Source organism: Paroedura picta, chromosome 3 (assembly GCF_049243985.1).
Source record: "Paroedura picta isolate Pp20150507F chromosome 3, Ppicta_v3.0, whole genome shotgun sequence".
Classification (NCBI taxonomy): Eukaryota; Metazoa; Chordata; class Lepidosauria; order Squamata; family Gekkonidae; genus Paroedura; species Paroedura picta.
This window is the reverse complement of record NC_135371.1, coordinates 116275839-116288484: the sequence shown is the minus strand read 5'-3', so window position 1 is coordinate 116288484 and position 12646 is coordinate 116275839. Positions and strand designations below refer to the sequence as shown.

The window sequence follows — 12646 nt, the reverse complement described above, 5'->3', positions numbered from 1 at the left end:
ATGGGATACATAGAACGTCATACATTAATAACAGTCACAGCAGCATATCAGTAACAATTCTAACAAGTTTAACAGGTTACCATAATTAACTCATTGAACAATTTCAGTAGAACAACTTTAATGGAACCCCTAGGGAGATCAGAATGTTCAAATTATGACTTGAAGGTGACCACCAGATGTTTTTAGGTTGGATTTACCTCAGTCAGAGCCTCTTGTGGCGCAGAGTGGTAAGGCTGCAGTCTGAAAGCTCTGCCCATGAGGCTGGGAGTTCGATCCCAGCAGCCGGCTCAAGACTGACTCAGCCTTCCATCCTTCCGAGGTCGGTAAAATGAATACCCAGCTTGCTGGGGGGTAAACAGTAATGACTGGGGAAGGCACTGGAAAACCACCCCGTATTGAGTCTGCCATGAAAACGCGTCACCCCAAGGGTCAGACTTGACCCGGTGCTTGCACAGGGGATACCTTTACCTTTAACCTTAGTCAAATGCCTGGTGGAGGAGCTCCCTTTTGCAGACTCTGCAGAATTCTGGGAGTTTGACCAGAACCCTGATCTCTTCAGGGAGATTCTTTCGCCCTGTAGTTTCTATGATGCAGCTTCATCACATGATTTTTATGCATAACCTTGCTCCCTGATCTTTGTTTGACTTGACCTCCTCCTAGAGCAACCATTTTGTTGTTGCATCCACCACCCCATGTCAATTCCAAATGTGCCCACACACTAAAAACGGATGGGGACATCTTCTTATATAACGAGTTGCTAATGGAAGGACAGGTTGTAGCTGGGTTAGGGGCTGGCTATTGGAAAGCATTTCTTTCTCCCTCACATACTACTATAGAGTCAGAGACACCTGCAAGGAACCCCTGATCTGTACCTAGGAAGCATTCATCCTGGAGTCCAAGATATATGTAAGTTGACTGTGGTAGTGAAGAAAATATGCCCAGATGTTCCATTGCCTACTCTTTGCCTTTCCATGAGTGACTCAAACTGCCAACAGTCCACATGTTCTCTAGCTTGGACACAAGCCATTAAAAACACATTGCAAATATAAAACTCTGGTTCAGACTAAGCCTTGAGGGCCTGGGAAACTTGATTAGCTTCCTGGAGCCTGTGGATATGAATTGATATTATTTGAAGCTTGGGAGCCCACTTCCAGTAGATCTCTGATAGAAATGTTATAATTTCTTCATAGCTGTGTGTTGCCAGTAAGATTAGAGTTTTATGAGAGCAGAAGACAATTAAGCAGTTTGGCTGGCATTGTCAGGTTTAGATTATAAAGTTTTTAATAGATTAGCTTGAGAAAGGTTACAGAAACAGGACAAGCTTTCCCCCCCTATGTGCAGCAAGAGATTAGGTAGGGAATTAGATTATTTCTGTTGTTTCAACAATTTATGTATCAGGCCTGACTGAATGCTAAATATAGGTTTTACTTGAAGAGTACTTGTGTGGAGGCTTAGCTCGTGCTGAGGCCAAAGTAGTCTTTTGAGGGCAGGGTACCGAATGTGAGCCTATTCTAGCCCTTAAAAGGCCTGTCAGATATCCCAAGAATGTGTGTGTGTGTATACGGTCTAATCAGGAAGGTGGGTATAAGTTCCCTGGGACCCCCTCCCCAATTAGGTCATAAACTTATTAAGGATAATTTGAATAATCACCAGAAAGCAGGAGAATATTTTTAATGAGTTTTACCTCAAAAGGCTCAAGGTTGACTCAGCCTTCCATCCTTCCGAGGTCGGTAAAATGAGTACCCAGCTTGCTGGGGGGTAAACGGTCATGACTGGGGAAGGCACTGGCAAACCACCCCGTATTGAGTCTGCCATGAAAACGCTAGAGGGCGTCACCCCAAGGGTCAGACATGACTCGGTGCTTGCACAGGGGATACCTTTACCTTTACCTTTACCTTACCTCAAAAGGAAATTTTTTTCTGCTCACTTGCATTCCAGAAACAGAATTGGAATCTCTAAAGGCAGAACAAGTCAGCGGTGATTTAAAATGCAATTAACTGTTTTTTTTTAAATTTAGTTTTTAAAATTTATATATTGCCCTCCCCTGAGGCTCAGGGCTGTTCACATGAAACATAGGGAACAGGAACAATACAGTAGAACTCAGTAACCATCAGATTAATAACAACAGTGATAATAACAGCAATAAACAAAGAGAACAGTAATTAATAACCTCAACATTTTAATGGTTGGTCGGTACAGGGCATCTGGATTCATGGGAGGAAGCTTGGGGGCCCAGTGGATGTTGTTAGTTTTGGCTCACCTCAACCAAATGCCTGGCATAAGAGCTCTCTTTTGCAGGCCCAGCAGAATTGTTCTAGCTCTGTCAGGACCCTGATTATTATAATATTATTATTATATATATATATATTTAGATTTATTTCCCGCCTCTCCCGACAGCCTCGAGGCGAGTCACAACTGTTAACCCCATTAAAATTCCCATTAAAACATCAATCTATAACATGATGGCTAAAAATCCCATCCCTCCCCCAATTATTAAATAGGTGAAGAGGAAAGGATAGGGGAGTAGCGTACACTCCAACTCCTAGGGGGGGAGCGATGTCCCTGATTCGCTGACCCCAGCCTCAACCATAGACCTGGTGGAAGAGCTCCGTTTTACAGGCCCTGTGGAAAGCTGACAAATCCTGCAGGGCCCGCAGATCACCCAGGAGCTCATTCCACCAGGTAGGGGCCAGGACTGAAAAAGCCCTGGCCCTGGTCGAGGCTAGGCACGCTTCCTTCGGGCCGGGGACAACCAACAGGTTCTCACGCAGAGCGTAAGGCCCTGCGGGGGGCATAAAGTGGTAGGCGGTCCCTCAGGTATGTTGGTCCCAACCCGCATATGGCCTTGAAGGTTAAAACCAAAACCTTGAACCGGATCCAGGCAGCAATTGGCAGCCAATGCAGCTACCTCGGCACCGGCTGGATGTGGGCCCTCCAAGATGTTCCAGTGAGGACCCTGGCAGCTGCATTTTGCAGGGTCAGGGACAAGGGTAGGCCTGCGTAGAGCGAGTTACAGAAATCTATTCTGGAGGTGACTGTCGCATTGATCACTGTGGCCAAGTGGTCAGGGGACAGGTAGGGCACTAGTAGCCGGGCCTGGCGAAGATAGAAAAATGCCTGGCCCGCTACTCTCTTGACCTGATCTCTTCTGAGAGCTCATTCCACCAGGTGGGGGCCAGGACAGAGAAAGCTTTGGCCCTGGCTGAGGTAAGCAAGCTTCATTGGAGCCAGGGATCACCAGCCTGTTGGAGGTGGTGGAGCGTAAAGCTCTTTGAGGGGTGTAGACAGAGAGGCAGTTCCTCAGGTACACTGGGCCCTGACTGCGTATGTTGTGAGCTGCTGTGAGCTGGCTGGGCCAAGAGTGACGGCATATAAATGCAATAAACAAAAAACATACATACAATGTATAAAGAAAAAATCCTAAAATCAGTATGGTTCAGATGGACTTGTATCTGGGGTTTGCACATTAGCTCTACCAGGGCTCACTGTGTGGTCTTGGTCACTACAAATGGCTATGTCTCCATTTCCAATCTATAATGTGGTAACAACAGTGGCCCACCTCTCAGGGCTGTTTGAAACATAGTGAAGATTGTAAAGAATTTTTAAAATATAAAATTAATAATAGTGGGGTAGATTTTTAAGGCATCACATTCTACTGGTTTACCACCTTTGAAGGTTCTATCATAAATAACAATAATAGAGTGGTGGGCATTAAATCTACTTCTTTGCTCATTATAAATGGAGTGAAGCCATCCTTGTTCTTTCCTGTTACAATCTTCATAGGATGTCCAGTGTTCTACTGCTGCTGCTATTTCTGCCTAAGGTGACAGCTTCTTATTGCTTTAAAGGCTGATTTGAAAACAGCCTGTGTCTCTCTTGGGTCAAGGAGTCAAAGATCAGAAAACACAAGACCTAAAGATCTGGGCAGACCCTTCCACCCTCCATGCCATGTGCAAAGCCTGCCTTAAGCCAAAGAGGCAGACTTCTAAAAATAACAATGGTATAAAGTGCAACACATTCTTACTGCACAGTTGAAACTGTGCAGATAAAATGGCAAGAATTCCATGTGTGTAGAAAGGGCTGGAAACGAGAGCATGAGAAGCAAAGACCCTTTGGATTGCCTTGCTCACTTCTGGGAGGGGAGGCAAGGGAAATGGGTTATAACAACTGGAGGGTGAACTGTTTTGGGAATCTGAGACTTTTGAATGTGTCTCAACATTTCTTTTAATAGAAGAGAGGCAGTTAGAAGGGAGGGAGTGGGGAAAAGAGGTTTAGTAAAAAAAAGAAAAAGACTTTCTTACCTTTTATTCTGAATCTTGTTTTTAGGTAGAACCAGTTTGTGGTACCCTAGCATTTTAACATCTAGACATGACTAATATAGGCTTTCATCATAGACTCAGCCCCTTTTAAAAGTCAATTTAGTGTTACACCATTAAACTCAAGAAGCCAAATTCATAGGATATGTATATATCTAAAGAGCTTTTTCCAGACCAATTGTTAATAGTGCTGACTTACTGCAAGATATTGCCTTTTCCTGCACAGAACAGAGTGCTAGCTTGGAAGCCACTACTGGTGTCAATATGGTAAGAGGTTAGGAGGAGCTATCAGTCAGAGATGCTCAAAGCACTAGAATTAGCCCAGAACATAGAATTTCCTCTATAATCTATACAGCACCACAAAACAGTTGTTTACCTCCTATTGCAATCAGTGAAGACATGGGTAAAACCCTGCTATGTAGGGAAATGCTCAGTGATCATTTATTGGCTGAAGATGGATTGTCAGTTTAAAGGATGAACTTTTAGGTATTGATTCAAAGTTTGGCCTAAACCATCTAAGATTATAGGCTTCAATATTTGGTAATCTTTGTCCACTAGTCAATTTTGAGCTTGCCATAATCTACTTCATAGGAAATGTTCTTTCCTTTCTCCAAAGATGAAATATGATTTATCTTCACTACTATTTGACATGCTTATTAATAATCATCAGAGTAAACATATTTTTATCTGGAACCTGTATTTGTCTGTATTTGGAACAGACAAGAAGAAAGTTCTATCTGCTGTCACATTGGTTATAATGTTTACAGTGCTTTAAATAGCTAAAGAGGCAGAGGCAAGCTTGTTAATTGAGCTGCAGCCGTTGCTAATCTTCAGGATGTTGGCTATACTGACTGTTCTTTCACCTAGTCTGTTCTGTTATCCTTTGCTATCAGCAGGAATCACCTTTAAAAAGGAGTCTTGTGAATTCCACTATGGAAGAGCTCGGATCAGAATGACAGAAAATGCTGAGGATAAAGACTGCTCTTTTCTGGTGCTATGAGAGATCTTAAATCTAGCAACTGGAGTTGAGGCCAGTCTTTAGTTGCATTTGAGATGTAAATGACCTTCAATGACAGCTGGTGTGTGAGCAGGAGCGCCGAAGTCCTTGGTTCAATATGCCCTCAGCCATAAATTCACAGCAGCGGTTTTAGGCAACCTACTCTCTCCCCCCCCCCCTCAAATTAGGAGAATGAAAATGCTGGCCTACTGCCATCCCAGCATAAGGATGTGAAGTTCTGTGTATGCTAGAAAATATTTTGAAGTATGTTGATTTTAAAATGTATTCTATTAAGCAGAGCTTCTGCAGGGAATATTTAAGAGTTATTATAGAGATATGCACTCCCTATTATTTTTTTGGCTGGCTCTACCTTCTGTGGCAGCCATTTTGTGTTTGCACCTACTACTCTGTGTCAGAACACCAAAGGGGTCTGTCAGCTCAAAAAGATTGGGGATCCTGCCTTAGAAAAAGATGACAAAGATCTTCTTATATCTGTGCCCACAAATTGTATTTTTATGGATAGGCGTTGGGTTTGCTGAGGAGTAAAAATATCTTTATTCCAATCAGCTCTTCCTGGCAACTAACCCCTCCACATCTCTAGGAGGCTTGAGGAAACCTGTTTCAATATACCTGAAGAAGTTTGCATGCACACAGAAGCTGCACTTGTTCTGCTGCTTCACACCAACACAGCTACCCATCTGAAATCCTCCAGGGGTAGTCAAACTGCGGCCCTCCAGATGTCCATGAACTACTATACCCATGAGCCCATGCCAGCATTCGGTTAAAAGTATTTTACCGGTAGGTCCTTAGCCAAAGATGCTCTTGGCACAAGCTCCAAAGCACCCGACCCGAACTAAAAGAATTACTAAAATAAAAAACAAAAAACCGTAGTCCTGATTCCTGACTGCAGCGCCGCTGACGGTTTTGCTTGTTTTGATTTTAAGAAGTCGCCCAGCTTATTTTGCCCTGCTCCACCTTCGCTCACACGCAGCAGAAGCAAACAGTAATTTCTTTGCTAGCGTAAAATGCAGGCGGTCCCCGTTGGGTGGCAGCACGGCCTTTCTGGCCACACAACAAACTCCCCCGCCGCCCAGCAACCGCTGCCCCGACTTTCCCAGGGCGACTGGGCGGCAGCACGAGGAAATGCCTCCCTCGGGGTCGGCACAGCGCTCGGGTGAGCCGACGGCCGGAGAATGCCGAAGACGACGCTGTGACGTCTCACCAGCTTCGTTGCCCCTAGAAACTGCTTTCCGGCTCTGTCTCGCCCGGAGGTTTAGCCAGTCATTGGCCTGGCAGAGGAAGTAGGAAGTGACGTACAGGGCAGTGAGCAAAAGACGCAGCATCCGGAAACAGTGCAGGCGACAGGGACGGAGCCTGAGTGGTGTGTAAGGATGGTGTCGAACTGAGGGGATGAGTAGGGATGGGTTTAGAAAAGCAGCCATAGGCGCGCATTTAGGGCTGTGGAAGGCATGGCAGGCTGCTGCGGGAGGAGGGAATGTTGCTTTCCAAGGGAAGATTTATTGCTTTTTTATTCTGCGTTGTTACTGGAAGTAGTGTAATGTGACTGAAGATTTTGTACTCATGCCTTTAATAGCAGCTAAGCAGCTGCTCCTTGATAGGTTTAGCAGCGTGAGTAAATATAAAAGGTCATGGGTTCAGATCCCCAGAAAAGTTTGTATTCAGGCAGGAGGGAGTTGTGCCCCTTTAGTAAATACTATGTGTGGAAGCTATTGTTCATTGGTAGAGTGACAACTTTGCACATGGGAAGTCCTAGTCTCATTTCTGGACGTATGGAGTTAAAATTATCAGCAGAATCAGGAAATTCTCCTGAAGGCATTGCAGAGTTGTCTACCATCCCAAACAGAATGTACAGGGATATGGGTTAGTGGACTGGCAGGAAGATGATTAATCACCTTCAGTAATGTTTTTGTGCCATGCTTCTACTAAAGATTCGGGATGACTTCAAAACCAGAAAGGGAGTGACAAGTTTTGTCTTGAGCATTGTGTTGGAAATTCAGCTTTGTCAGGGTGAACTCAAGCATTCATTGGGCATGAAGCAGGATGGTTGATAACAAATACTATAGCTAATATTTAGTCTTTGGTTCTGGTTATTAGTTGATGTGCAATAAACTTCCATAATTTTGTTAGTATATGGGGAAGTTTGTTCAAAAATTCATCTTTTCAACACAGCCAAGGAGTTCAACTTGTTTCACAGATAACAAATTTAGGAACTCTGGAGTAAATTTGAGTATTTGTTGAAAGAAGATCCAATAGACACAAATATTTGACTTTAGGTGTTTCTTGTGAACAGGTTTCTGATACCTCATTAGCCTTTTAAAATCTTTTCATGATATTAATCATAGATAGAACTAAGGAAGTTTTTACAAAAATGCATCTGAAATTCAATGTTTCTTTTCTTTATATTTCTTTTAATTAAATGTGCAAGTTTGAGATGGAATCTGAAAATACTGTTCCTCCTGAAAAACTAGTTGAGGGTTTGAAACTCTCAGAAGACCAAAGCAGCCTTTCACAAACAGAATGTGATAATGGGCATATCCCCAGAATCAGTGGAGATCTTCCATCAGCTGATTCAGAAGCCAGAGATGATGATGACCTCTTTCATGACTGTAATGATTCCTTTGAATCAAGAATGACAGAAGAGAATCACAACGAGGTAGATTCTTCAGAGAAGCAAACAGATATAGATGAAAAATACCTTTTAGAATTGGAGAAAGATATGTCAGAGGAAGAAAAACAGGTATGCTTTAATAATGGATGTCATAGAAAAATTCTGATGCATCTAATATTAACTTAATCTAGTTCAACTGAGGAATGTTTTTTTCCATTTGAACATTTATTGAAGTTTAGCTGGAGATTTCTAATGTAAGGCCTGATAAATTTTCTTGCAGTCCAATCCTAATAAGTTTAGTTGATTTTTAAAGTGTTTATCTCTATGCAATGATGCATTTCAACTTCACAGGTCAGTTCTCTGCATGTTCACTTGGAAGGAAGTTCCATCAAGTTCAATGTGGATTACTGCTAAGAAAGTGTGCATAGGACTGTTGCTGGAGTGTCAGAGAACATGTTGAGAAATGATGTGTTGTGTAGAAAATCTAGGTTTGGATATCTCAGACTGTTTAAAAATGGAATATCATTATAGGGAGTTGCCAGATTGATCAGAACAATGGCAGAGAAAAAGGGGCAAGCCTCCCCTCTTCAGTTGCTGGTTTCCCCAACAGGGAAAATACCTTCTGTACAAATAACAGTAACTGGCATCTATGTATGTGTAGACTTCACTGGAAAAGAGTGCATGGGGTGGAAGGATACCTAACTGCAGTGTTGATCAAATTTGTTTTTCGCCGCTAATTTCATTTAAAAGCAAATAAACACATAAGGTAACATAATTGCAAATATATTCTATACATATGGTCCCCATTGTAGCTGCTGTGGTCACCATGACCTCTGCTGCTCTGTTTCCCAGTGTCTGCTTCTCAAAATTGTAAATTGATATACCGTGGTAGTTGCAGTTATACATGGCCACCTGGTTTTTGTGTTGTGAGATTGCAACCAACACAGCTACACATTTGAATCTATTGTTGCTCTTCTGCTTTTCATTCCCAGTTCTCCGAAAGCACAGGTAGGAGATGCATGCAGATAGGGGAGATGCAGGTACGGGAGAGGAATGGGAAGGCGACTGTAAGTCACTTTGAGCCTCATTTGGGTAGGGAAAAGTGGCATATAAGAACCAACTCTTCTTCTTCTACCAGGCAGCTGTGTGCAGACCATTTGGCTTTCCTGGATTCCTGAGTCTAGTACACTCTTTTGGACTGAATTGGTTTCAGTACAGTTTTGGCTTATGATCCAATTTTAGTGCAGAACAAGATTTGAAGAATCTAATAGTAAAACCACAGGCTGCATTTCCACTGCAGACAAGCCTGCTGCCCATTGCCAAAAGTGCTTGATGGACAGTCTACAGAAGACATGACCTTTCTTGCTCTGATTGTCTGCTCTCAGGTGCTTGGTCTTAACCCAAAAGAATGGTATAAAGAATACCCTTCTGAGGCATAAATGAATGATGAAGTGGTTTGCTCACCCCGTTTTGTTTGTCAGTAGCAGCATTTGTATTGGGCAGCTTTACAATGCTATGTGTGATGAGAGATGAATTCTACCACTGAAATGTAGCCCAAAGTTAGCTGTGTCAAAGTCCCTGTCTCTAGGCCAGATCAGTCTACTTACTATTTATAGACTGCAGTTTTTCTTTCCCTTTATATTCATTTGGGAGAAATGTAGATGCAACAATGACTCAGCAAAATCTACTTACAAGCTCGTTTTCTGTGTTGCGCATGAACAAAATCTAATTCTGTGCCAAGTTAACTTACAGTCTGTACAGTAAAGTCAACCCTGAAACCTGTGTAAATATTCAAAATAGGCACATTTATTCATATGTATAGACTTTACGTCATTCTCTTACTGCTAATCATTGAGAAAACTACACAAGAAACAAACCCTGACCACTGGGAATCTTTCTTCTTTATACTGTTATCTTGCTTGATCCCCCCCCGCCCATTCTTAAATTTCTCCTATGAAGAGTAGTCATAATGACTGACAAAGCAACAGGCCTGTCATTGGCTGTGCTCTTATGATGTTATGGAGCCTGAGAGGTAGAGTAAAAGATCAGGAAGGGAGAGGCTGGCTGACATGGATGTGAAAGTAAGAGGGGGTGGAACCTGAGGAAGCAGAGAAGGCAGTAGGCTATGGGGGAACACTTTCCCCTTAGGGAAGTAGGAAGCAAGAAGGCAGGGGATGCCTGAGAACACCTCAGTGCTTCTTGTCCTATCAGAAACAGCTAGTTTTAGTTAACAAAACATTTTTTTTACTTTTCTGTTTTTATAGAATCAAGAGAAAACACAATCCAGCAATAAATAAGTTATAAAAGTCTAAAATACCTAAATATTTTATTTATTATTATTGTATGGTATGGTACGGGTAGTGTAGCCAGGAGATCCGAGGATTGTCTGGCAGCCAGGAAAGGGATGTTTGGAGGTGATTTGCCACTGCCTGCCCTGTGCCATGACCCCTAATGTTCCTGGGAGGAACTACCACCCAGGGTCTCCAACCCTAATAGTAGCCTGCGTCTGTCTTGCTTAGCTTCCGAGATCTGATGGGATCAGGCTTGCCTGGACTATCCAGGTCAGGGCTAAAATATCTAAAAATGTCCATACACAATTGTTTCCTATATGCCATCTGTTCAAATATTAATAGAGTTCTAAGATCCTCAGTCCATTGATTTACCAGAAGTGGGTTTTTATCATTCTAGTGATACAAGTCTCTTAGTCGTAATATGAGCACAGAGGGTCCATTTGAGTTTGACTTTCAGTTAACCTCCAAAAGATGGGCTGGTAATTTAAAAATGCATAAGCAAACATGTCAATGAAGATTAAAATTGTGAATGTGGCCTGCTTCACAGGAACAAGCAAGAAAATGCCACTGTAGGCAAATTAAAAAAAATAGGATCAAAATCATGTTTAAAAGTATTTATTTAAATAATTAAATTTTAAATAATTAAAATTATTTTCTTGCACACATTGGTTATACTGACTGGTTGCAGTTCTTCTACAGGTGACAGTATGAAACAGTTATCATAGTCCCCCAATTTTAAATGTCAGGAGAGGTAGGGAGAGGCCACACTGAATCATTGTATCCTCTCAGAAAATAACAGTAACAACAAGTAATATCTGCAGAGCAGTGAAACAGAATCATTTGTTGAATAAATATGATGCTGCATCTAGATGTTAAAAAATAAGTGTTTTGAAAGCTGCTCTAGATTGCAGTTAATGCCAGTTGTTCATGGATTCCCCCCAAATTACCACTATTGAGTTTTCTGCTACAAATAAATACTGTATGACTGCCATATTCTGTCTTGCAGAAGAGAAGAAATGAGAGCATAAAGCTAAAAGAAGAAGGGAATGAGCAGTTTAAGAGAAAAGGTAGGCAAACATCTTTTTCGATCCCTTTTTTTTAGGTTTCTTTTTAGACTGGGGTGTTCAGTACAATATTCATTAAAACACTTGTGGAAGTTTATCTGGACTAGGATTTGACTAAAAAAATTTGGATTATATTCCTCTTTTTTATTTCTTTTGGGACCTTTGGTTATTTATACCTTTCTTCCATTATTTTTGAAAGTTTCTTTGGTACCTCTCCAGCATATAATGGTGGCTTTCAAAGTTAAACGTAGCATAAAAACCAGCAAAATATGGTTAAAATTGATAAACATTAACAACTCAGTCAGAATATAGAGCATATAGAGACCGCCTTCCTGCCTATACCCCCAAAAGAGTCTTACGCTCCACCACCTCCAATTGGCTGCGGATGCCTGGCCCTAGAGAAGCACGTTGGACCTCAACAAGGGCCAGAGCCTTCTCGGTCCTGGCCCCCACCTGGTGGAACGAGCTCCCTGAGGAGATCAGAGCCCTGCCCAAACTTCCACAGGGCCTGCAAGAGGGAGCTCTTCCACCAGGCATTTGCTTGAGGCCGACCGACTCAGAACACCTGCTGGTCCCCCCAGACACCTGCCCATGACTCTCCCAAAGTTACTGTTAATTGTTATTATATTATAAATGTGGTTTTGTAATCTTTTGATGTTTTATTGAAAGTTGTTTTGATGTTATAGTCTGTATAATGTTCCATGTAAGTTATAATGTTCTGTGTAAACCGCCCAGAGCTGCAAAGAAATAGGCGGTATAGAAATCTAAACAAATAAATAAATAAATCTAACAACATAAAATGGTTCTCATAAAACAGTCCTCAGCCTAGAAACAGATTGCAAAAGCAACTACTTAATTAAATGCCTGGGTAAAAATAAATGTTTTGGCCCGGCACCTGAAAGAACATAGGGTAGGTTCCAGGCAATTCTCAAGAGGAAGGGTTTTCCAAAGGAAAGGCCCTGTCTCAGGTGGGGTGCAGAGAGCAGGGCTTATTAAAAGAATCTTAACTGACTAGCTGGCTGTTATGGAATTCAAGGCAGCAAACATAGGATTTTTCCATTCAGGTGCTGACTCAGTCTTCAACAACAGCAAGAAGTTGCTGCAGCATCATATGCCTTTCACCTGTGTTCTGTCTGGTTCTGGAAGGAGCTGTAAGCTGAGAATTTAAGATAATAATCTTGCAGTTATTGAGAATAAATCTCAACCCACCCACCCCAAAAACAATAGTCTCATATTCAATGTATTAATTCTGATTGTGGAATTCCCTTCCTAGTTCATGCTTAGTTTTAGACAAAGCCTCTTTTGCTTTGGAAAGCATTGTGGAATCTTCTTTATTGGTGTGTGTGTGT

General features: G+C 42.1%; 1 protein-coding gene across 2 annotated transcripts in view; it reads left to right on the top strand.

Moving 5' to 3' along the window:
• Positions 1–6537: 6537 nt before the first annotated feature.
• TTC1 (tetratricopeptide repeat domain 1) overlaps positions 6538–12646 on the top strand; it is a 21295-nt gene continuing 15186 nt past the window's right edge. Inside the window, exons 1-3 of one of the 2 annotated variants that reach the window (XM_077327232.1) lie at positions 6538–6694; positions 7760–8071; positions 11240–11300. In XM_077327232.1, the coding sequence (XP_077183347.1) occupies positions 7766–8071; positions 11240–11300 (367 nt within the window). In that variant the 5' untranslated portion in view covers positions 6538–6694; positions 7760–7765. Of the gene's footprint in view, positions 6699–7759; positions 8072–11239; positions 11301–12646 lie in introns of both variants that reach the window. The other variant, XM_077327233.1, reaches the window with a different exon arrangement.